Source organism: Tachyglossus aculeatus, chromosome 27 (genome assembly GCF_015852505.1).
Source record: "Tachyglossus aculeatus isolate mTacAcu1 chromosome 27, mTacAcu1.pri, whole genome shotgun sequence".
In the NCBI taxonomy this organism is placed as follows: Eukaryota; Metazoa; Chordata; class Mammalia; order Monotremata; family Tachyglossidae; genus Tachyglossus; species Tachyglossus aculeatus.
In genome coordinates, this window is record NC_052092.1 from 2246293 (window position 1) to 2272004 (window position 25712).

Consider the following 25712-nt stretch of genomic DNA (forward strand, 5'->3'; position numbering starts at 1 on the left):
TGTGCAGAGCACTGTACTAAGCGCTTGGGAAGTACAAATTGGCAACATATAGAGACAGTCCCTACCCAACAGTGGGCTCACAGTCTAAAAGGGGGAGACAGAGAACAAAACCAAACATACTAACAAAATAAAATAAATAGAATAGATATGTACAAATAAAATAAATAAATAAATATTCACCCTCGTTTGACAGAGGAGGAAACTGAGGCCCAGAGGGGTTAAGTGACTTGTCCAAGGTCCCACAGCGGGCAAGTGGAAGAGCCGGGATTAGAACCCAGGTCCTTCTGACTCGGAGGCCCGGGCTCAATCATGCCGCTGCTGGCAATGCCGTTGCTTCGATACTATTTATTGAGCGCTTCCTGAAGAGGAAATGAAGACAGGCCTCTCGGGGGGAGGTGCGGGGGTTTTTGTTGGGTTTTTAAAGGTACTTGTTAAGTGCTTACCCCCCCCATAGCACTTTCATGTCTGTACTTTAGTTGTATTAATGTCTGTCTCCCCACCCCTAGGCTGTAAGCTCGTTGAGGGCAGGGAATGTGTCCGTTTGCTGTTGCATGGTCCTCTCTCAAGCGTTCTGCACACGGTAAGCGCTCAATAAATACGACTGAACGAATTAACAAATACCATTAAAAAAGAATCACCGGCAGGTTTCAATGCGGCCTACTGGTAAGACTGCGGGCCTGGGAATCAAAGGATGCGGGCTCTAATCCCAACTCTGCCACATTTTTTTCACATCGCCCTCTCCCCCGCGCTTAGTAGAGCGCTTTGCACACAGTAAGCGCTCAATAAATACAACTGAATGAGTGTCTGCTGTGTGATCTATAAATGACAGATAGGGACATAAGTGCCGTGGGGCTGGGAGGGAGGGTGGTTAAAGGGAACCCTTTTGAGAAGCACCGTGGCTCGGCGGAAAGAGCTTGGAAGTCAGAGGTCATGGGTTCAAATCCCGGCTCCACTGCTTGTCAGCTGTGTGACTTTGGGCGAGTCACTGGACTTCTCTGTGCCTCAGTTCCCTCATCTGGAAAACGGGGATTGAGACCGTGAGCCCCACGTGGGACAACCTGATCACCTGGTATCTATCCAAGTGCTTAGAACGGAGCCTGGCACATAATAAGCGCTTAACAAATGCCATCATTATTATTATTATTATGATTATTGTTAAATTATTATTATTAATAATAATTTTATTTGTACATATCTATTCTATTTATTTTATTTTGTTAGTATGTTTGGTTTTGTTCTCTGTCTCCCCCTTGTAGACTGCGAGCCCACTGTTGGGTAGGGACTGTCTCTATATGTTGCCAATCTGTACTTCCCAAGCGCTTAGTACAGTGCTCTGCACATAGTAAGCGCTCAATAAATACGATTGATGATGATGATGATGATTATTAAAGCGAGCAGGTTAGGGTGACGCAGAAGGGAGCGAGAGAAGAGGAAAAGGGGGAAGGGAAGGAGGAGGAGATGGAAGGCTTTGAAGGTGAGGGGAGGAATTTTCCGGGGGGTCTGCGGAGAGCGAGATCAATCAATCAATCAATCAATCAATCGTATTTATTGAGCGCTTACTGTGTGCAGAGCACTGTACTAAGCGCTTGGAAAGTATAAGTTGGCAACAAGATGCTACTGACCCAGTCATCCCGGCCCAGGCGGCCTTCCCCAGCCCAAACTAGCCGGCCCCTCCCGCCCCGAGCAGGGCAGGCAATGGGCGAGCTCCTCAAGAGGGTGGTCTACACCATCCCCTGGGCCTTACCACCGGACATCCCTCCCTCCGGGCCCCGTCGTACGAACCCCCCAGACCTCACCGCGTCACGGAGCCGGCCGACCCTCCTCTACGCCGGCCTCTCCGAGACCCCCCCTACCCCCCGCTGCCGCCCTCACACACCGCCCCTCCGGACAATGGACTTTTTTGCTCAGTTTTTATTTTAATTCAAGGACTTTGCTTCATACAAAAAGTCATTGTAGAAACAACTGCGGAATCCAAAGTTTGGCCGATAAATATCACTCAGGCAGCAATGGAGTCAATCACAGAACCTGTTGTCGTCGTGGTTGGGTTTTTTTCGTTGTCGTTGTCAAAGTCCCATTTGGGTTGCATGGTCGGGACTTCTGCTCTCTTTAACACTGCTCTTAAATAGAAAGTTTTGCCACAAATCCCCGATTTATATCAAATATAATTAAAAATTAACAACCGAAGAGTACATCGTATCAAAAAAGTACCCAGATAAACATTTTCCATGCACATACTTTATATGTATATATGTATATATTTTACATGCAAACATGACTTATTCAAAGTACAGCCACTGCTAGACTGATTCTGGATGCAGAAAATTGGTGCATTTCAAATTTGGCAACTCAGAAGAATCTAGGGAACTTCGACCGGTCGAGAGCTCAGAGGCTGCCTTCAGATTTGGAAAAAAGCTCCATCTAAGACCCACTCCACATCCTTTTTTCCTCCTCCCTTCCTCCTCTCATCCCTTTTCCCCTCCTTTTCCTTTCCCTCTGTCTCATTTTCCTCATTTCCTTCCTCCTCTTCCTCCTCCTCCTCCTCCTCCTGCTCCTCTTCCCTTTCCGCATCCTCTTCCTCCTCCTCCTTTTCCCTTCCCCTCTTTCCGCCTCTACTCCTTCCCCAGCAGAAACTAGATCTGGGGCGAGGGAGAAAGTGATGAAAACAGCGGGTTTCTAGACAAGAGTGACAATGACTTCATATAATGCCTTCCATAAAACTCCAGGCATAGAGGTAACTTTTAATAGCCAAAATGATACAGGGGCGAGATGGGGTGGGGAGGAAAGGGACGTGTTCAGTGGTGAGACAAAAAAATTTACACATAAAAACATTTCCTTCCGACTGTCAAACGTGGGTACAGTGGTAGCATGCACAATCAGAGATTTGGGGATTTTTTTTTTTAATTTTTTTGGTTTTTTGTAATCTTCTCAGAGTAAAATTCCTTTAAAATTCCAAAGGAGTTTTTGTGCCTTCGTATAAGGAAAATGTAGAAAACATTTGGTCACAATCATGCTGAAGGCCTGAAACAGGAGAATCCAGCAGGTAAAGCTACAGAATATGGATGAAGGTCTCTGGATGTTTCTTTTTAAATAAGTGTCATCTTGTTGCATAGCCCTACGGGTTAAGTGACAACCATTTTCCTTAACGTACCTCTTGGTTAATGCACTCTGTGAAGTCAAAGTGCGCGCGCACACACAGACACACACACTGCAACATACATACAGACACACACACACACACACATCCAGCCATACACACCCGCACACACAGACATAAAAGAAAACTTATACCTTCTTATAGGTAAATATTGAAACCTATACACACACACACACACATGTATGCACACACATATATACATATATATGCCCACACACACACATATATATACACATATATGCCCACACATATATACACATATATGCACACATATATCTACACATAGAGGTATAAGTTTTCTTTTAGCAGAACCCAGGGATGAGATTGAACAGAACTTTTAAAACAAACATCCAACAGATTGGGAACTTTCCAGTCAAAGAGGCAGGAGGAGATGGGGAGGGGGCTTGGAGCATTTTTGGGGGGTGGGGGTAGGCTCCGGACCCTGAGCCGTTTCCCCAGAATGTTCCGGACCCCTCCGTCCGCCCCGCGGATCCATCCACTGATCATGAAACGTTTACCATCCCCGTCTTCCCTGTTTCCGCCGCCCCGGGGGCTGTGAAGACCCCCCCCCCCCCAAGGCCGGTGGAGACCCAATAATCAGGGAGAGCTCTAGGCCAGTGGAGACCCTCGGAGCGGTGGAGACCCCTGGGCCAGCGGGCCCTCCCCGCCCCCCGACCACTGGAGACTCCCTTGAAAATGGAGACCATTGGAGTTGTGGAGACCCCAGGGATCGTGAAGAAGCCCCAGCCGACGGAGACCCCCAGAGAGGAGTCCACGGTGCCAGTGCTTGGGCCACAGGGACCTCCACCCATCCCTCCGGACAAAGCCGGCTCCAGCCCGGGCCTGAAACTAGGAGGTGACCCCTCCCCGCCACCCCCGGCCCCGGAGAGTTGGGGGCTGGGCGGGGGTGCCCTGGGCATGGCCAAACCGGAGGCCCGCCGCTCCCCAAACGTGCTGGCCGAGGCCGGGATGAAATGCCCCTCAAAGACCCCCTCGCCCCCAACCAGCCCCTCCTGCAGCGCTGCCCCCACGCCGGCCCCCACCCTGCTCTTCCCGGCTGGGCCGAGACCCCCCGCTCTTCCCCTAAATGATGCCCCTCGCTTCTGCATGGCCTTCTCCCTCCCCCACCACCCCGTGCGGCTCCGGCGCCATTTTTGTGAACGACCGATCTCCCCGAGACGCCAGGGGCGGACGGCCCCCACCCGCCCCCAGCCACCGTCCCCCCCCAAAAGACTACAGCAATCTCATCCCTGACCGGCCGATATTTAGCAGGCGAAAAACAAGACCGTCTCCAGACACCCCAGTCACACGTGACACACCGTACAACCTCGGCGTCTCCACAGCCAAAGGCAGACCGGACCCCCAGCTTGGGAGCGTTTCCCCAGCCCCACAGCTCTCTCCCTCAGCTGGGGCGGGGAGAGCCGAAAGGACCCTCCCCGCCCTCTCCTATTTTACATTTTTCAGGTCTTTCTTTCCCTTTCCCGACCGCCGTCGACCTCCTCTTCGCCGGCCCGCATCCCGTCCGACGCGTTCTAGTCAATCGATCGAATTTACTGAGCGCTTCCTGTGTGCAGAGCACCGTACCGAGCGCTGCTTGTGGGAAGAGCACCGTACCGAGAGGTTGAGTACAGCGCTACGAAACGTCCGCCGCCTAGCAGGGTGTTCCGGGCCCCGCCTCTCATCTCGTTGGGACGCCTGATTCCAAGAGGGCCGTCGCAGGGTCATCTTGTGAGATATCTCGAAGGTTAGGCACTTGATAGTGAGCATGGGGAATGGGGAGCACTGAATTGAATCCGGGGCGTGCGTGCGGGGTGTGCGTGGGGGTGTGCGCGTCTGTCCCGAAATGACATCGGACTCATTCCCTACAGAAGACGACCTCCCTTTTTGCTGTACAATTTACAAAAACGCACACGATGAAAAGTTAAAGTTCTATCTAATAGCTCGATATAAAACCGATTACGTTTTTTTTTCCTCCGTTTTCTTTTTTTGCCAAAATCAAGCGTCTAGAAACGAGACAGACCAGAGGTGGCGGGGTGGGGAGAGGGGCGAGGGCGGCGACCGTAGAGCCGGGTCGGCGGCGAGGAGTTTCGGTCCTCGAGTTTCGGTCGGGCGTCGGTGGGGAGGAGAGCGGGGCCGGCCCGCGGGCACGTCGGCTCCGTCGGCAGCGTTTCCGGCCGGCCGGGTGCCCCTTGACCCGATTCCCATCTCTCTGGCGGAGAGGAGGTGGTCCCCAACCTCCCATCTCAAGGTCCGCTCCTCCGTCCCTAATCGTCCCGGCCTTCGGAGGCGGCCCGCTCCTTCTCCCGAGACTTAGGCCCCGGATCCGAGCGCCAGAAGAATCGAGGGTCCGTCTTCCGGAGCTCCCAACTTCCGTCACGGGGACCGACCGGGGATTACGGATTTGGTTTCTGGACAGGCCGGGGGCGTTTAGGAGGCTCGGGAAGGGGGTGGAGGGACGTAGCGGACCACCTCCCTTTAAAAAAATATTTTATTGAACCGTCTGGTGCAAAACAAGAGGGGGCAGAGGAGGTGGGGAGGGGGGAGACGTGAGAGACACACGGAGAGACACACACGGAAAAGAGAGACGGGGAGGTGGAGAGACAGAGGCACGGAGAGAGACAGACGGAGACGGAGAAGAAACCAGCGAGTTCACTTGGAGGGAAAACCGAGGAGCAGGACGCCTTCCCTTGTCGCTAAACGACCTCCACCCCCGCCGGCCTCCGCGACCCCCCGCCTTCCAGATGATAAAACTCATCGATTTTTTCCCCGGCGCAGAGGGGCCAGGCTTGGGCGGGGGGCTCTCGGCCGCCGGCCGCTAGCACCAGTCGTTCCCGTCGGCCTGGTGGTGGTATCCGTGCCGGGCCCGCCCCTGGCCGGACCCCGGGGCCGGCCCGAGCCCCGGGCCGCAGTGGTAGCCGTTGGGGACCCGGAGGCCGTGGTGCGGCTGGGAGGTCAGCGAGGAGACGTAGGAAGTCCGGGAGGAGCGGCCCGAGTTGGTGGCGACGGCTTCCTCGAAGGTGAGCGTGTCCTCCGGTGGACCCCGGTGGCCCAGGTAGGGGTCCGAGCCGATCCGGGCCACGGGGGCCGGGGGCTGGCCCGGGGGGCCGCCCCGCAGCAGGGCGTCGTGCTCCGACAGGCCGCGGCTCAGCCGGCCGGGGGAGAAGCCGGGCAGGCCGGCCTGCGGGCCGCAGAAGTGGACCGGCGAGGAGTTGGCCGTCTTGTATGTGATGCTGGGGCGGGGGGGTCAGGGGGGTCTGGGGGAGCTGCCTCCGCCCCCCGCGGCCCGGGGTACTACCACCAGACGTCGACGGCAGAGGGCTCCCGTTAACTGAACCACTACCCTACACGGAAAGGGGAACAGAGCAAATCAAAAAGAATAAAAGGAAAAGAAAAAAGGCAAACCAAAACGGACCGGACAGACGGACGGACACGTGACACACATCGGGGCGGGAGGGGGCGGGAGGGGGGCAACGCGGGGGAAAACGCAGCGAACGCAAAATCGAGCCAACCACATCGGGAAGAGGAGGACGGGCGAGTAAAGAAGCGGTTGAGAGAGAGACGGAAAGAGTTGGAACAGTGAAGAACCGTGAGTAGTAAGTTAAAACGGGAACCATCGGGCCCGTATTAGTAAGCCGTGGGCCGGGGAGGGATGGGGCATGCAGAAACCGACAAGGACCACGCCAGGACGGACGGCACAACCGGGTGTTTAGATCGACGCGGGACACAAATTCCAGCTCTCACTGACAGTCGTGATAAGCGACGGGGAACGTTCAGGGCTTAGCCGGGGCTTAGGGGTTGGCGGGATTCGTTTCCAAGTTCCTCGGTTGCCACCGGAATTGTGGGGATCCCCACCACCACCCCGCCCCACCAGCCCCGGTCTCTCCTCCTCCTCTACCAAACAGAATCTGGGGTGACGAGAGGCAGACGTGACTCTCGGCGGCCTCCGGTCTGGTGCCATCTTGGATGCCAACGATCCGGGGGGCTCCCGAGCAGAGGCGGTCCCTCACGATGGGACTCTCCACCGCCCACCGCCCCCGACCATGTTTCCATAAGGGAATGGGGGATAACTGGCCAGTCTGAAGCTCAGTGGCATTGCCCACCACCCAGGTGGCGAGCTCTCTGCCCTGATGGGGAGCTCGGTGGCAACTGCTCAGCTATGATGTGCTCTTGCTCTTGGACGCCTGTGGAAGCCAAACCTGCCCACCTGGGCACTGCCCAGTGGCTGCCCTCAGTTCTTTATTTCATTCCTCCTGCCCGGCCCGAGGCCTCGGACCCGTTTCCCCTCTATCCCCCCCATCACCCTGCCATCTTGGCATTCCTCCTACCTCTCTCTGGGCCTCTCTCTGCTTCATCCTCTGCCTCTGCTTTGCTCTATCCCAGGCAGGTTAATTTTTTAAATGATTCTCGTTAAGCGCTTACTACGTGCCAGGCAGCCTACTAAGTGCTAGGGTAGATTGTACATATTTATTACTCTATTTATTTTACTTGTACATATCTATTCTATTTATTTTATTTTGTTAGTATGTTTGGTTTTGTTCTCTGTCTCCCCCTTTTAGACTGTGAGCCCACTGTTGGGTAGGGACTGTCTCTATATGTTGCCAACTTGTACTTCCCAAGCGCTTAGTACAGTGCTCTGCACATAGTAAGCGCTCAATAAATATGACTGATGATGATGATGATGATGATACAAGTTAATCAGGTTGGATTCAGTCCCTGCCCCACACAGGGCTTAAGGTCTTAATCCCCATTTTCCAGATGAGGGAACTGAGGCCCAGAGAATAATAATGATGGTATTTGTTAAGCGCTTACTATGTGCCAGGCACTGTTCTAAGCGCTGGGGGAGAGACAAGATCCTCAGGTTGCCCCACGTGGGGCTCACGGTCTTAATCCCCATTTTATAGATGAGGGAACTGAGGCCCGGAGAAGTGAAGCGACTTGCCCAAGGTCACAGAAAGAGACAAGTGGCGGAGGTGGGATTAGAACCCAGGTCCTTCTGACTCCCAGGCTCGGCCTCTAACCACTAGGCCACACTGCTTCTCTCGTCAAAAGGTCAATCAAAGCCTGTTTCCAACTTAAGTTCCCGCCAACATGGGACGTTATAATGTTGCGGTGTGGTGTTTCTCTAGACTGGTGGCTCCTTGTGGGCAGAGAACGTGTGTCTACCGACTCTGTAATCCTGGAGTCTCCCAAGCACTTAGTCCAGTGCTCGGCACAGAGTAAGCACTCAATACATACCACGGATCGATCGATCGGTGGGGTTTGATCAGTGGCTTAACCTCATCCGGCCCCAGGCTACCACGCGGAGCCCGGAACCAAAGCCCGCACGCCCTCCCGCCCCCTCGGGTCGCCCCGGCCTTACCTGTCTGTGGAGCCCCTGCCCTCCGGTGGGGGAGCCCGGCCGGCTCCCGTCCGAGGACTTGGGCTGCGGGGGGTCCCGGCTGCCGAAGCGGTCGCAGGAGTAAAAGCGTTGCTTCTCGGACGAGGAGGAGGATGAGTGCAGCTTCCTCTCCTGGGAGCGACCCCGCTCCTGCTTCCTGGCCTCAGGCCGGCCGGGCGTCTCGCTCGACTGGCCCGCCGACAGCTCGGTGCTCGGGGCTGGAGCCGAGAGGACACAGTGTGGGCTATTACTATTACTCTATTACTACACTATTACTCTATTTATTTATTTATTTTACCTGTACATATCTATTCTATTTATTTTATTTTGTTAGTATGTTTGGTTTTGTTCTCTGTCTCCCCCTTTTAGACTGCGAGCCCACTGTTGGGTAGGGACTGTCTCTATATGTTGCCAACTTGGACTTCCCAAGCGCTTAGTATAGTGCTCTGCACACAGTAAGCGCTCAATAAATATGATTGATGAACTTGTACTTCCCAAGCGCTTAGTACAGTGCTTTGCACACAGTAAGCGCTCAATAAATACGATTGATGAACTTGTACTTCCCAAGCGCTTAGTACAGTGCTCTGCACACAGCAAGCGCTCAATAAATACGATTGATGAACTTGTACTTCCCAAGCGCTTAGTACAGTGCTCTGCACACAGTAAGCACTCAATAAATACGATTGATTGATGATTGATTGATTGATTGATTGATTGGGCCAGTGAGCTTCCCTCTAGATGGGAAGCTCGTTGTGGGCAGGGAATGTGCCTATTGTCCTCTCCCATACGGTGCTCTGCACAAAGTAGGCGCTCCATAAATAGGACTGAATGAATGAATGAAAGTGGTTGCTCGTTTCGGTTGCCGGTTGGTTTGTTTTTTTCATATAATAATGATGGTATTTGTTAAGCGCTTACTATGTGCAAAGCACTGTTCTAAGCGCTGGGGAGGTTATAGCGTCTGTCAAGCGCTTATGGTGTGCCAGGCACTGTACGAAGCGCTGGGGAAGAGACAAGCTAATCGGTTCGAACACATGGGGCTCCCACTCAAAGAAAGAGGGAGAACGGGTATTGAATCTCACAGTCTCCATCCCCATTTTGCAGATGAGGGAACTGAGGCACAGGGGAGTTGGGTGACTCGCCCGGGGTCACGCAGCAGTGCTCTGCACATAGTAAGCGCTCAATAAATACGATTGATGATGATGATGCAGCAGACGAATGGCAGCAAACCTTGTGACTCCCAGGCCCGTGCCCCGTCCCCATGCAGCAGACAAATGGCAGCAAATAATAATAATAATAATGATAATAATGATGGCATTTGTTAAGCGCTTACTATCATCATCAATCGTATTTATTGAGCACTTACTGTGTGCAGAGCACTGGACTAAGCGCTTGGGAAGTCCAAGTCGGCAACATATAGAGACAGTCCCTACCCAACAGTGGGCTCACAGTCTAAAAGGGGGAGACAGAGAACAAAACCAAACATACTAACAAAATAAAATAAATAGAATAGATATGTACAAGTAAAATAAATAAATAAATAGAGTAATAAATATGTACAGACATATATACATATATACAGGTGCTGTGGGGAAGGGAAGGAGGTAAGATGGGGGGGATGGAGAGGGGGACGAGGGGGAGAGGAAGGAAGGGGCTCAGTCTGGGAAGGCCTCCTTCTCCTTCTCCTCCTGGGAAGGCTTACTATGTGCAGAGCACTGTTCTAAGTGCTGGGGGGAGATACAAGGTGATCAAGTTGTCCCACGTGGGGCTCACAGTCTTAATCCCCATTTTACAGACAAGGTAACTGAGGCTCAGAGAAGTTAAGTGACTCGCCCAAGGTCACACAGCAGTCGTGACGGAGCTGGGATTCGAACCCACGACCTCTGGCTCCAAAGCCCGGGCTCTTTCCACTGAGCCACGCTGCTTCCCCAAACTATGGTATTTGCTTACTATGTGCCAAGCACTGTTCTAAGTGCTGGGGGAGATACAAGCCGATCAGGTTGTCCCACGGGGGGCTCACAGTCTTCATCCCCATTCGACAGAGGAGGTCACTGAGGCCCAGAGAAGTGAAGTGACTTGCCCGAGATCACACAGCTGACAAGTGGAGGAGCCGGGATTTGAACCCATGACCTCTGACTCCCAAGCCCGGGCTCTTTCCACTGAGCCACACCTTGTGACTCCCAGGCCCATGCCCCGTCCCTGTGCAGCAGAAACCTTGTGACTACCTTTTAGACTGTGAGCCCACTGTTGGGTAGGGACTGTCTCTATATGTTGCCAACCTGTACTTCCCAAGCGCTTAGTACAGTGCTCTGCACACAGTAAGCGCTCAATAAATATGATTGATGATGATGACTACCAGGCCCGTGCCCCAACCCCATGCAGCAGACAAATGGCAGCAAACCCTGTGACTCCCAGGCCCATGCCCCGCCCCTGTGCAGCAGAAACCTTGTGACTACCTTTGAGACTGTGAGCCCATTGTTGGGTAGGGACTGTCTCTATATGTTGCCAACCTGTACTTCCCAAGCGCTTAGTACAGTGCTCTGCACACAGTAAGCGCTCAATAAATACGATTGATGATGATGACTCCCAGGCCCGTGCCCCAACCCTATGCAGCAGACAAATGGCAGCAAACCCTGTGACTACCAGGCCCATGCCCCGTCCCTATGCAGCAGAAACCTTGTGACTACTTTTCAGACTGTGAGCCCACTGTTGGGTAGGGACTGTCTCTATATGTTGTCAACTTGTACTTCCCAAGCGCTTAGTACAGTGCTCTGCACACAGTAAGCGCTCAATAAATACTACTGATGATGATGACTCCCAGGCCCGTGCCCTAACCCCATGCAGCAGACAAATGGCAGCAAACCCTGTGACTCCCAGGCCCATGCCCAGTCCCTATGCAGCAGAAACCTTGTGACTACCTTTTAGACTGTGAGCCCACTGTTGGGTAGGGACTGTCTCTATATGTTGCCAACCTGTACTTCCCAAGTGCTTAGTACAGTGCTCTGCACACAGTAAGCGCTCAATAAATATGATTGATGATGATGACTACCAGGCCCGTGCCCCAACCCCATGCAGCAGACAAATGGCAGCAAACCCTGTGACTCCCAGGCCCATGCCCCGTCCCTATGCAGCAGAAACCTTGTGACTACCTTTTAGACTGTGAGCCCACTGTTGGGTAGGGACTGTCTCTATATGTTGCCAACTTGTACTTCCCAAGCGCTTAGTACAGTGCTCTGCACACAGTAAGCGCTCAATAAATACGATTGATGATGATGACTCCCAGTCCCGTGCCCTAACCCTATGCAGCAGACAAATGGCAGCAAACCCTGTGACTCCCAGGCCCATGCCCCGTCCCTATGCCATACTGCTTATCTATCGATGGTTATCGATTGATCTCTGCTATGTACTGAGCGCTCGCTTGCTTTGCGGAGAGCCCCGTACAAAAGGCTCGGGAGGGTACACTCCAACAGAGTTGGTAGATGGGACCCCTGCCCATAAGGAGTTTAGAGGAGGAGTTGGGCGTTAAAAACAGATTATTGGATTGGTTTCATCACACCCCACAGACAAACGTTTTAAGTCAATGCCTGCCAATGACAAAGTAAGAAATAATCTTTAGGAGGCATGAAGATGGAGCTTCTCGGCTTGTTACCGCTTCAACAGAACCCTTTAATTTTTGCCTCATGATGGCTTCTGCTTAGTTACTCGGTTTGATGAAGAAAAATTGGATCTCGCACCTGCAGTATTGGGGAACATCCAGCTCCTCAATTTTACTCACTTTTGGCCCGCTACGCATCCGCCATACACCCCCTGGCCTGGAATGCCCCCCCCTCCCCAAATCTGCCAAGCTAGCTCTCTTCGTCCCTTCAAGGCCTTACTGAGAGCTCACCTCCTCCAGGAGGCCTTCCCAGACTGAGCCCCCGGGGTCCTTCCTCTCCCCCTCCTCGCCCTCTCCATCCCTCCCGCCTTACCTCCTTCCCTTCCCAACAGCACCTATATATATATGTATATATGTTTGTACGTATTTATTACTCTATTTATTTTACTTGTACATATCTATTCCATTTATTTTATTTTGTTAATATGTTTTGTTTTGTTCTCTGTCACCCCCTTCTAGACTGTGAGCCCACTGTTGGGTAGGGTCCGTCTCTATGTGTTGCCAACATGTACTTCCCAAGCGCTTAGTACAGTGCTCTGCACACAGTAAGCACTCAATAAATACGATTGATTGATTGATTCATCCTTGTGGGCCCTAAGGAGAGAGGGGAGGGACTGACTCTCCGTAAAAGACTCCCTACCTTTATTCATTCCCCCTCCCAGCCCCACAGCACTTATGTCCTTATCTGTCATTTCTTTCTTTCTATTCATGTCTTTCTACCGCCCCCACCCCCCAACCCCGCAGCCCACCGCCAGACTTTAAGCTTGCTGTGGGTAGGGAATGTGTCTGCTTATTGTTGCAATGTCCTCTTCCAAGTGCTTAGTACAGTGCTGTGCACACAGTAAGTGCTCAATAAATACGATTGACTGACAGAATAAAACAGGGCCTAGGTGAAGTTATTTGCAACTCCCTGGCATGCCAGGCATGTCCCCTCGGCTGAGGATTTTCATTCATTCATTCATTCATTCATTCATTCATTCATTCATTCATTCAATCGTATTTATTGAGCGCTTACTGTGTGCAGAGCACTGTACTAAGCGCTTGGGAAGTACAAGTTGGCAACATCTAGAGACGGTCCCTACCCAACAGTGGGCTCACAGTCTAGAAGGGGGAGACAGAGAACAAAATAAAACATAGTAATTCTCTTTGCACATAGTAAGCGCTTAATAAATGCTATCATTATTATTATTATTTGTTTGCTAGGCACTTACCACGTGCCAGGCACCATTCTAAGAGCTGGGGTGGAAACCAGCAAATTGGGTTGGACCCTCTCCCTCTCCCACGTGGGGCTCACAGTCTCCATCCCCATTTTGCAGATGAGGGAACTGAGGCACAGAGGAGTTGAGTGACTCTCACGGGGTCATGCAGCAGACAAATGGCAGCAAACCTTGTGACTCCCAGGCCCATGCTCTATCCCTACGCAGCACACAAATGGCAGGAAACCTTGTGACTCCCAGGCCCGTGCTCTATCCCTATGCCATATTGCTTATCTATCGATGGTTATCGATTGTTCTCTGGTATGTACTGAGCGCTCGCTTGCTTAGCGGAGAGCCCTGTACAAAACGTTCGGGAGGGTACACTACAACAGAGTCGGTAGATGGGACCCCTGCCCACAAGGAGTTTAGAGGAGGAGTTGGGCGTTCAAAACAGATTATTGGATTGGTTTCATCACACCCCACAGACAAACGTTTTCAGTCAATGCCTGCCAATGACAAAGGAAGAAATCATCTTTAGGAGGTGTGAAGATGGAGCCATCTAGCCTCGGCTTGCTACGGCTTCAGCAGAACACTTTCATTTTGGCCTCATGATGGCTTCTGCTTAGTTACTCAGTGTGATGAAGAAAAATTGGATCTCACACCTGCAGTATTGGGGAACATCCAGCTCCTCAATTTTACTCCCTTTTGGCCCGCTACACAACCGCCATACACCCCCTGGCCTGGAATGCCCCCCCTCCCCACATCCGCCAAGCTAGCTCTCTTCCTCCCTTCAAGGCCCTACTGAGAGCTCACCTCCTCCAGGAGGCCTTCCCAGACTGAGCCCCCTCCTTCCTCTCCCCCTCCTCCCCCTCTCCATCCCTCCCGCCTTACCTCCTTCCCTTCCCCACAGCACCTGTATATATGTATATATGTTTGTATGTATTCATCACTCTATTTATTTATTTTACTTGTACATATCTATTCTATTTATTTTATTTTGTTAATATGTTTGGTTTTGTTCTCTGTCACCCCCTTCTAGACTGTGAGCCCGCTGTTGGGTAGAGACCGTCTCTATGTGTTGCCAACTTGGACTTCCCAAGCGCTTAGTACAGTGCTCTGCACATAGTAAGTGCTCAATAAATACGATTGACTGATTGATCGATTGAATCCCCATTTTGCAGATGAGGGAACCACAGAGAAGCAAAGTGACTTGCCCGAGGTCATAAAGTCTTAGCGCTTACTTAGTACAGTGCTCTGCACACAGTAAGCGCTCAATAAATACGACTGAATGAATGAATGAATGAATGAATGCAGTCGACCAGTGGCGGAGCTGGGATTAGAACCCAGGTCCTCTGACGGTCAGGCCCGGGCTCTAGCACTGCTTCATGTGTTGCCAACTTGTACTTCCCAAGTGCTTAGTACAGTGCTCTGCACACAGTAAGCGCTCAATAAATACAATTGATGATGATGCTTCCCTTTAGAACAGAAGTATACGTCATCCTCCATTTTCCTTCCTGAGACATGTCTCTTTGCCCTTTAGGTCCACGCTTTGGGTTTTCTGTTTACCTTTCTCCCGGTTTCCTGAGCTCCCAAACATACCTTTTTACTGTTCTCCCTCCTACCGAGATTGTGCTCTCGTTATCTACCCCAGCGCCCAGAACGGCGCTTGGCACGAGGTAAGCGCTTCACAAATACCACGGTTATGATTATCGATGATGATAAATAGGATGGAGCGATTGATTTCCCGGCACACTGGGCAGGGGAACGGGCTGGGGGGTCCGGGGCGCTTACCCGCCTCTCCGTCTGTCAGCTGGTTGGGGCCCTTGTCCAACGATTTCTGCTTCCTGTCCCTGCGGCGGTGGCAGCGGTGGTGGTGGTGATGGTGGCCGCCGCCGCCGCCGCCGCCACCATGGTCTGGGGGGGCCCGCTCCAGGGGGTCCTCGGGGCCGGGCATCATGGTGGGCCGCTGAGGGGCCAGCGTGGAGATGGATCGCTTCATGGGGCTCGTGTCTGCGATGGGCTGAGAGGGAGGGCGACAGAGATGGGGCATTGTGAGTCCCGCCTTGTCCAGGCGGGGGGCAGGAGCAGGAGAGGGATGGGAAGAGCCACCGTGGAACAAAGGAATCGGGGGTGGGATGGGTGGGGAGGGGGTCCACTTGGACCGTAAGCTCATCGTCTGTTTACTGCTACGTTGGACTCTCCCAAGCGCTTAGTACAGTGCGCTGCACAAAGTAAGTGCTCAATAAATACCACTGACTGATTGACTGATCGGGAAGGATCCGGACCTTTCGGGAGGGGCCGGGGGGTTTTGGACCCGGCCCCCGCCAGGAGACCCATAGAAGGGTCAGGATCCCCCGCTGCTCAGCTGAGCCGTGTTGTCCATGTCCTCCTCTCTGTGTGCCCCGTAGTAGCCTCCACCCCTGGCACCGGGCAGGCCCCAGGCCCGGAGCGGCTGGGTCACCCAGTGAGGAAGGCCGAGAGAGCGAGGGCTGGGCCGGCCCTTCTCCACTCCCCGGACTCTGGGCCCGGCCCGAGCCTCCCTCCGGGAATCAGACCCTGGAAAGAGGCGGAAGTCGAAGAGGCGGGTCTCTCGGCCTCCGACCCACAGAGGAGCGGCTACGGGGGGTGGGGGAGCATTCGGGTACAGCGTGGGCAACTTCCTGGCCTCTCGCCTGGTGACTAAGGTGGCCTCCCTCCCATGTGGGGAAGAGTCCACTTCCTCGATGCCTAAGGTCAGGCCCTCTGAATGAGGCCCAGCCAGACGAGGGGCTCTCCCATAAACCGACGGCCACCGCCCCCAGTTGGGTCCAGATGCCTCCTGAGGAGACAACTGGACTTGGAGGGGGTCAACGGACTCTCTGGGAGGTGGCAGCGAAAGCCTGCTCCGTTGTGCCCACGCAGCTCGGCTAGGCCCACACCTGGCCCTAGCCCAACCCATGATACTGACGATGATGAGTTGGTGGTTATTACTATGGAATTCGTTAAGCGCTTACTATGTGTCCAGCACTGTTCTAGGCTGGCAGAGAGGCTGAGGATACCCTTGCCCTCCTTTCTCCTTCCAATTACCCCAGGCATAGCCCCCTCCCTCCCACTTCAGGACCATCCCCAGGCCCCTTTCCCTTCTTCGGCCGGGGCCCAGAATGCCCACGTCTCTCCTCAGCTCAGGGGAATTTGGTCTGGGTCTCTGGGCTTCCGGGCTTCTGGCTCCGACTCTGGGCCTCTCTGGGGAGCAGGCGCCTTTATACCCACCCGTTTCCTGACCCTCTGGCAGGGGGAGAGCCTTGGTGGGAAGTTGGAGGCCACGGGCTCAGGATCCGGGAATTGGGGTGGGGATTCCGGCTGCGGGAACAGCCGTGGCCCAATGCCCACAGCAGAGGGGAGGAGAATAAACCAGGGGGAGGGAAGGAGGGGAGGGAAGGGTAGGAAGGAAGGAAGGAAAGGAAGGACGGAAGGGAGGGAAGGAAGGAAGGGAGGGAAGGATGGGATGGAGGAAGGATAAACTCGTATCTACCCCAGCGCTTAGAACAGTGCTTGACACATAGTAAGCACTTAACAAAAACCATAAGAAAAGGGAGGAAGGGAGGGAAGGAAAGGGAAGGCAAGGGAAGTAACAAAGGAAGAAAGGAAGGAGGAGTGAAGGGAGAGAGGGAGGGTGGGGCAGAGCAGGGAAGGGAAGGAAAGGGAAGGGAAGGGAAGGGAAGGGAAGAAGGATGTTCCAAGGAGGTGGAACTCAACACAAGCTGACAAGGAGACAATTTATATCGAGCTACATACTGCTAGGTAACTCCCCGGCGATCGGGCCTTGTTCCTCTGCAAACAAGTCGGACAAGATGAGAGACAGAACAGCCAAGGGTGGACATCACGGTAGTTATGCAGCAGACGACACGCGATGATGGGGAGGAGGAGGGGGCGGTGGGGAGGGGGGCAGGAGAAAAGCAGAAGAGAAACGTAATCAAGTCGGGTGGGGAGGGGGAAGAGAAGGAGGAAGATGAGGAGGAGGAGAAAGAAGACAAAGGAGGAGGAGGAAAAGGAGAAAGAAGTGGAGGAGAGGGAGGAGAAAAGAGAAGAGGAGGAGGACAAAGAGAAAGAGAAGGAGAAAAAGAAGAGAAGGAAAATAAGGGAGGAAGAGGAGAAGGACAAAGAGAAGGTGAAGGGGGAAAAGGAGGAAGAAGAGAAGGAAAATACAGAGGAGGAGGAGGAGGTGGAAGAGAAGGAAGAGGAAGAAAGGGAAGAGGAGGAGAAGGAAGAGAAAGAGGAGAAAGAGAAGAAGGAGGAGGTGCCAGAGGAGGAGGTGGAGGAGGAAGAGGAGAGAAAGAAGATGAAGAAGAAGAGGTAGAAGAGGAAGAGGAGGAAGAAGAGAAAGAGGAGGTAGAGGAGGAGGAGGCGGAGGAAGAGGAGAAGAGGAGAGAGGGCAGCACATAACCGGTGTCAAACACGAGAGGGTTTAGAAAACAGAATGCATCGGCAGCAAAAGAACGGAAATTAGCAAAGCCAGAAACGGCAGTCAAATGAACATGGGGAAGGAAAGAGGAAGATTAGTGAGAAAACATCAAAATAAAACGTCAGGATTCAGAGAAGAAAAGCCACAGAGGATGGGGCCAAAGGTCAAAGAGGAGAGACACAGAGAGAGGACATCGGTTATTATGGTGAAGCTCCTGGCACTGAAACCTCTAAATGGGTGGCGAGGCTGGGCCTGTTGGGAGGCTGCTGGACTCCCCCGGGGAACCAGGCACCCCTTTTCTAGGGGTCCCTCAGGACCTTCGCTGCAAAAGCCCAACCCCTGCATTTCACCTCTCCCAAGCTTGGGGGATAAGTTGGTAAGTCAGACAGTCAGTCATCTTTACTGAGCACTTACTGGGTGCAGAGCATGGTACTAAGCACTTGGGAGAGTACCAACGGAACAACAGAACAGACGCTTTCCCTGCCCACAACGAGCTTCCAGACTAGAGGGGGAGAGGCCCCTCCCCGCCAAGCAGGGCACTGGTTTGGCCCCACAGAGGCCCCGAAAATCCCGACAGCCAGTCCCCTCCGTCCCCCGGCCGACGGGGAGATGTCTCTGGGTCTCTGGGCCCCGGGCTCACCTGGGTCTCTGTAGCGAGGCGGGGCATGGAGGCCGCCCGGCCCTGGCTCTCCAGCCCCGGCTGGGGCTCGCCTCCGCCGAGGATGCTGGGGCCCATCTCGTGCAACTCCACCGCCTGGGGAAACCACGAGAGGGTTAGCACTTCCCAGCTAGGCCCCGGGGTCGGGAAACGTAATGGCTGAGCATCCTTCCGCCTTAATGGGGTCCTCAGAGAACCACCTCTGGGCTTGGTAGAGGCCGCCCGAAGACGGGCGGGGAAGGGGGGAGGTGCACTCCGGGCAGCAGCTGCCCTCTCCTGCAGTGGGCGGGAAGGAGGAAAGGGAACAGTACGGGCCTAATAATCATAATGATAATTATTGTGATATTTGTTAGGTGCTTACTATGTGCCAAGCACTGTTTTAAGCACTGGGGTAGATACAAGGTCATCAGGTTGGACACAGTCCCTGTCCCACAAGAGGCTCACACTCTTCATCCCCATTTTACAGATGAGGGAACTGAGGCACAGAAGAGGGAAGTGACTTGCCCAAGGTCATACAGCAGACAAGTGATGGAGCCGGGATTAGAACCCACGACCTCTGACTCCCAAGACCGTGGTCTTGCCACTTAGGCCATGCTGCTTTTCTTTCTCTTTCTCTTTCTCTTTCTCTTTCTTTCTCTCTCTCTCTCTCTCTCTCTCTCTCTATTATACACTCACCTCTAGAGAGATACCCACACATCTCCATTTTTTTCCTCTCTCACACATACACACTTACCTGCACAGACACACACAATAATAATAATTATGGTATTTAAGTACTTACTATGTGCCAAGCACCGTTCCCAGCACTGACATACCCAGTCATATATCTCTGTCTCTTTTACACGCACACTCACAACCCCTCCAGAGAGATGCTTGTATTCACCCCAGTGTTTAGTACAGTGCCTGGCACATAGTAAAGCGGCGTGGCTCAGTGGAAAGGGCCCGGGCTTTGGAGTCAGAGGTCACGGGTTCAAATCCCGGCTCCACCGCTTGTCGGCTGGGTGACTTTGGGCAAGTCACTTCACTTCTCTGGGCCTCAGTTCCCTCATCTGTAAAATGGGGGTTAAGACTGTGAGCCCCCCCGTGGGACAACCTGATCAACCTTGTAACCTCTCCAGCGCTTAGAACAGTGCTTTGCACATAGTAAGCGCTTAATAAAATGCCATTATTATCAGTAGTAGTAGTAAGCGCTTAACAAATCCCATAATTACTATGCTTATACATTTATCTCCCTCACACATACATCTCTGCCTCTCCCTCTCACCACCCTCAGACACACACCTACCCACAGAGAGATGCTTAGACCTGCGTCTCTCTCCCTCACGCCCAAACACAATCACACAATCCATCTCTGTCTCTCCCTCTCACTGCCCCATCCTCACACACTCCCAGACACACCCACGTACCCACAGGGAGATGCCCGTCCAGCTCCGTTTCTCCCTTACACTGTCACGTGCACCCTCACAGACTCGGACCCGTGGACCCACGGACATATCCACAATCCCGCGGGGAAGCCCGGGCGCCCAGGAGACGCCGCCGTTACCTGGCTAAAGCTCGGGCCTCCGCTCTCTCCTCCCGCCTCACCTGTTTGCCCGGAGGCTTGGCCGAGATCTCCTCAGAGTGGCCGTGCTCCAGCGCCGTCCTGGTCTTGAAGCTCTCCTCCTGGGTGGGCTGGGCCCCACAGGACACCGAAACGTTGATGCCGCCGCCCCCCTGGCTTGGGCTACACAGGGACAGAGCGGGGAGGCCGGAGTCAGGCCTGGGATCCCCAGCGCGGCTCCGAGGCCCCAAATCGGTCCGGCCCGGGACCCCTCGGCCCAGCCCCGAGGCGAGAGCCGCTTCCGGGACCACGGTCCCATTCTCCAAACGTGGTTCGGTCCTTCCCCCGGACGCCCCTCTCTGTAAACTGGCTTCTAACTGGTGCCGGCCCTGTGTGTTGGCCGCTAAAACCCTGACCCTTGGACGGGGAGAGGTCCACTTCCCAACTAGGCCAGAAGGGAGAGCAGAAGGGGAGGGGTCTCCAGGAGTGGGCAGAGGTCAGCTGTGGGATGGGTGGGTGAGTGAGGAGGTTTTTGACTGGCTCTCTGGTTGCGGGAGGGGAGTGTCTTCAACTAACCATGATGGGAGAGGTCTCTGACCAGCTGGGATGGAGGAAGTCTCTGACCAGTTGTGTCGTTGGGGCTGGGGGGCGGTGGGTGTCTGAGGGGATTTTGAGATTGGAGTGTGGGAGAGCGGTCAAGAAAGGTCAACTTGTCCATTCCTCTGCCTCCAAGCTTGCCGCCGGCTAACTCATCCCAGGCAGATGGGAGTCAAAGGGCTCGAGCTGCTTGGCGTTCCCTCCCCGGGAAGTCTCGTGGGCAGGGACCTGGGAACGGCTTCCGGCGGTTCCCGGATTCTCCCCCTCCCCGGTTTCCCAGCTGGGCTCCCTCCGGTCTCCCGCCCCCCACAACTCACAGTGCCCCTCCATTGTTGAGCGAGGCCAGGCTCTTCTGCTTCTGGAGCACTCGAGACACTCGGACCTTCAGGGGGTGATTCTGGGATCCGGAACACATCTGCGGCCGAGAGACGGAGAGAAAGGAGGAGAGAGGGCCCTGGGGTGCGGAAGGCGGGTGGGGGGGAGTCCCAGAAAACCTGGGGGGCGGGGGCTGCCTTTCAGAGGAGGAGCTGGCCCCTACCGACCTCCCCCAGATTCCTGCTGCCCTCGGGGTGAGGGTGGGGGCCCTCTCCTGGGTGTGGGGGACAAATGGCAGTTCCAGAGATCCTCGCTGGGAAGGGAGGGGGGGCCTCGATCCATGCTCGGTGGGTCCCAAGCACTTAGTACAGTGCTCTGAACATAGTAACTACTAAATAGATAGGCTTTATTGATCCAGGATAATCAGATCAGACGCAGTCCCTGTCCCACATGGGTCCCTGTCTAAGGGGGAGAAAGAATGGGTATTTTCTTCCCATTTTCCAGATGAGGGAACTGAGGCCCAGAAAAGTGAAGTGACTTGCGCAAGGTCACCCAGCAGGCAAGTGGCAGAGCCGGGATTAGACCCCAGGTCCTTTGACTCCCAGGCTCGTGCTCTTTCCATTAGGCCAGGCTGCTTCTCTCAAAAACAACAATAACAATGATAATTATAATAATAACTTTTTGACTGTGTCCAACCCGATTTGCTGGAATCCATCCCAATGCTCAGAACAGTGCCGGGCACATAGTAGGACCTTAACAAATGCAAGAATTGTTATTATTCTTAGGAGAGGTACCTGTAAGAGGACTCCAGCTTGTTGCTGGCCTGGCTCTCGTACATTCTTGTTCTGCTTGTAGAAGTCAAATATCATCAAGGCTGCATACACTTTCCCCACCGTCATCTCATCCGCTGGGAGACGGAAGTTCCAGGAGAAGGGAGTGGGAGGAAGGGGCAGCAAGAGCAAGGGGAAAGAAAAAGAAAGAAAGCAAGCCCACCGGGCAGGGTTGTGGATGGTAAAGAGGTCAAAGAAAAAAACGTGTTAAAAATAGAAAGAAAGTGGAAAAGAGAGATGACTCCATTGGAGCAAGAAGCCAATTGGAATCAGAAGGGGCACAGTGGAGGGACATTTAGGGAGAAGGAGGGAAGAAAAGGAGGAGGAGAGCAAAAAGAGAGGAAAGAGGGGGAGGGAGGGAGAGAGAAAGGGAAGAGAAAGGGGAAGAGAGTGAGAAAGGGAGAGGGGAAGAGAGTGAGAATGGAAGAAAAGAAGAGAAAAAGAGAAGCGGGAGAGGGAGAAGGAAAGCCGAAAGAGAGGAGAGGGTGAGATAGAAAGAGAGAGAGAGAGGAGAGGGTGAGATAGAAGAGAGAGAGAGAGAGAGAGAGAGAGAGAGAGAGAGAGAGGGGAGGGGGAAATAATGGGGGAAAGAGTGAGAAATAGAGGAAGAGAGTGAGAGAGAAAGGAAGAAAAAGAGAGGAAGAGAAAGAGAGAAGGGGAAGATGGAGAAGGAAAGCCAAGAGAAAGGAGAGGGAACAAGACAGAGAGAGAGAAGAAGAAGAGAGAAGGAAAGAGAGCAGGGAAGAGAGTGAGAAAGAGAGAGGGGAGTGAGAGAAAATGGAAGAAAAAGAGAGGAAGAGAAAGGGAAAGGGGAGAAGGAAAACAAAAAGAGAGGAGAGACAGTGAGATGCAGAGAACAAGATAAAAAGAGCGACAGAGAAAGCAAGAGAAGGAGAAGGGAAGGAACAAGAAACATCGAACACAGAGTCAGCTACCTTCCTCCATCCCCTGGGTCTGCCGTGCTAATTCCCCAGCCCAGGGCCAGCAAAAGCCTGTCTGTCAGCGTGCACTATCTCAATTCGATTCAATCGTATTTATTGAGCGCTTACCATCTGACAGGATGGTCAGGGGCAGGGCGGGCCGGGAGAGGGGTGGCTGCCCAGGTCGTGACCCCGGGGAAGGCCGGCTCCCAGTGGACGAGCCCACTGCAGAGGCCTGGACCGGCCCTGACGCCGGGGGGTGGGGAGGGGGGCCGGGGATGGGCCGGGGATGGGCCGGGGTCCCCAGGGCCAGACTTACGCTTGTGTGGTGGCACCAGCAAGTCCAAGGTCTTCTGGGGCAGGTTGGCCCACACGCACGTAATCTCTTTTTTCAGCTCTGCGTCACACTGATGTTGCTTCATCCCAGCTGGGAGGGGGAAATGAGAGGGACAGACGGACAGACAGAGATGGAGAGAGTGGGAGATGGAGGCAGAGACAGAGAGAGAGGGTGAGGGAGACAGAAACAGAAGGAGAGAAGCAGAGAGAGGCAGATGTACGGAGACAGAGAGAGTGTCGGAGAGAGACAGAGAAAGAGATGGAGAGAGTAGAGAAGGGGGCAAGACAGACAGAAACAGAGGGAGGGAAGCAGGGAGAGACAGACAGACAGAGGCAGAGAGAGAATAGAGGAGAGGAAGACAGAGAGAGCACAGGAGAGAGTCAGAGAAAGAGATGGAGAGAGAGTAGAGAAGGGGAAAAGAGAGAAACAGAAAAAGAGTAGAGGACAGAGGGAGACACGGAATGTGAGAGAGTCAGAGAGACAGAAACAGGGATAGAGAGTAGGGGAGAAAGAGGGAGAGGGGGAGAGAGAGAAAGAGAAAGGCAGTCAGAGAGATAGAGGGGGCAGAAACAGAAAGAGACAGAGGGAGTCAGAGAGACAGAGAGAGGGGGGCAGAAATGGAGAGAGAGAAAGAGACGGAGAGACAAGGAGGGAGGGAGAGAGGGAGTCAGAAAGCGAAGGGCCGGGGGATGCTTCACCCGGGGTCCAGAGGGAATGAGTAGGCCGCAGCGGGCAAAGGGATTCTAGAGGTGTCACCGGAGGGTGCCCGCAGTCTGGTGGAAAGATCTCAGACCTGGGACTCAGACGACCTGGGTTCTGATCCTGGTTCTGCCACTTGGTTGCTCGTGTGACCTTGGGCAAGTCACGTCACTGCTCTGTGCCTCAGTTTCCTCAACTGTAAAATGGGGCTTCAATACCTGGTCTCCCTCCGACTTGCAAGGGGAGCCTTCAGTGGGACAGGGACTGCACCTCACCAGAGGATCTTGTATGGACCCCTGCCTTAGAACCGTGCTTGACACATGGTAAGCGCTTAACGGATGCAAGAATGGTAAAGTGGCCTAGTGGTTAGAGCCCAGGCCTGGCAGTCAGAAGGAAGTGGGTTCTAATCCTGACTCCGCCACTTATCTGCTGTGTGACCTTGGGCAAGTCACCTAACTTCTCTGGGCCTCAGTTCCCGCATCGGTAAAATGGGGATGAAGACTGTGAGCCCCACGTGGGACAACCTGATCACCTCGTATCTACCCCAGTGCTTACAACGGAGCTTGGCATATGGTAAGTGCCTAAAAAATGCCATTATTATTCTTACTAATCCCGTCTCTGCCTCTTGTCTGCCGTGTGACCCTGGGCAAATCACTTAACATCTCTGGGCCTCAGCTTCCTCATCTGTCAAATGGGGAATACGACTGTGAGCCCCCGAAGGGACAGGGACTGCGTCCAACCTGACAGTCTTGTATCAACGCCAGCACTTAGTACAGTGACCGGCATATAGTAAACGCTTAACAAATACCACAACTATTATTATTATTCACTCATTTACTCAATCGTATTTATTGAGCACTTACTGTGTGCAGACCACTGTGCTAAGTGCTTGGGGGCGGTGGGGGGACAATAGAACAATAAATAGATGTATTCCCTGCCAACAACGAGTTTATATAGTAAGTGCTTAATGAACACCATAAAAATATTGATATTAATAATAATGACCAATCAATCAATCAATCATATTTATTGAGCACTTACTATGTGCAGAGCACTGTACTAAGCGCTTGGGAAGTACAAGTCGGCAACACATAGAGACAGTCCCTACCCAACAGCGGGCTCACAGTCTAGAAAGAGCTCATCCCCACCCTCCCTGGAGTTTGTGTTCCTTGTCGCCATTCGTCCAATTGTATTTATTGGGTGCTTACTGTGTGCAAAGCACTGTACTAAGTGCTTTGGAGAGGACAATAGATTTATTACTCTATTTTACTTGTACATATTTACTATTCTATTTATTTTATTTTGTTAATATATTTTGTTTCGTTGTCTGTCTCCCAATTCTAGACTGTGAGCCCGCTGCTGGGTAGGGACCGTCTCTATATGTTGCTGACTTGTACTTCCCAAGCTCTTAGTACAGTGCTCTGCACACAGTAAGCGCTCAATAAATACGATTGAATGAATGAATGAATGAACAACAAACAGACACATTCCCTGCCCAGAGTGAGCTCACAGTCTAGAGGGGCAGGGCATGGGGCAGGGCATCGGAGTCCCCCCTCTCCCACCCCCTCCGCCCTCCAAGCTCCCACACCGGCCCCCGGGGCACTGCTCACTTACCTGGAGCCAACTTGATCTCCAGAGCCGTCCTGATGAGGGCCATGAGCGTGGAGGTGAAGTGGACCGTCATGTCCTCATTAGAGATGGGCATATTCATCCTCACGAGGCGCTGCGGAGAGACCCCCCCGAAGGCTGGCGGGATCAGCGTCCCCTCCGCCGCCCCGAGACCCTCCCCCTGACTTCGGCCAATGACCCACGGGACCGGCATCAGGTGCCACGAGGAACCTCCGCGGTTCTGTGCTCTGCCCGGGGAGGGCTGCTACTCTCTCAGGGTCGATCGATTGATGACACGACCCAGAACCACCCGGAATACCAACGAGGCTCCCCAGATTTGGTCTGCCCTAATGGGGTGAAGTGGGGCTCACCAGATCAGGGTCCCCCA

The 25712-nt window shown here is 53.6% G+C and overlaps 1 protein-coding gene across 1 annotated transcript in view; it reads right to left on the reverse strand.

Annotated features, from left to right (window-relative positions):
* Window positions 1-5889: 5889 nt before the first annotated feature.
* Window positions 5890-25712, reverse strand: part of CACNA1B (calcium voltage-gated channel subunit alpha1 B) — a 203806-nt gene continuing 183983 nt past the window's right edge. The window contains 10 exon segments of the mRNA XM_038767811.1: window positions 5890-6395; window positions 6397-6495; window positions 8514-8749; window positions 15171-15399; window positions 18461-18574; window positions 20063-20201; window positions 20933-21030; window positions 21725-21837; window positions 23000-23107; window positions 25331-25439. Of these exon segments, the coding sequence (XP_038623739.1) occupies window positions 5970-6395; window positions 6397-6495; window positions 8514-8749; window positions 15171-15399; window positions 18461-18574; window positions 20063-20201; window positions 20933-21030; window positions 21725-21837; window positions 23000-23107; window positions 25331-25439 (1671 nt within the window). The 3' untranslated portion in view covers window positions 5890-5969.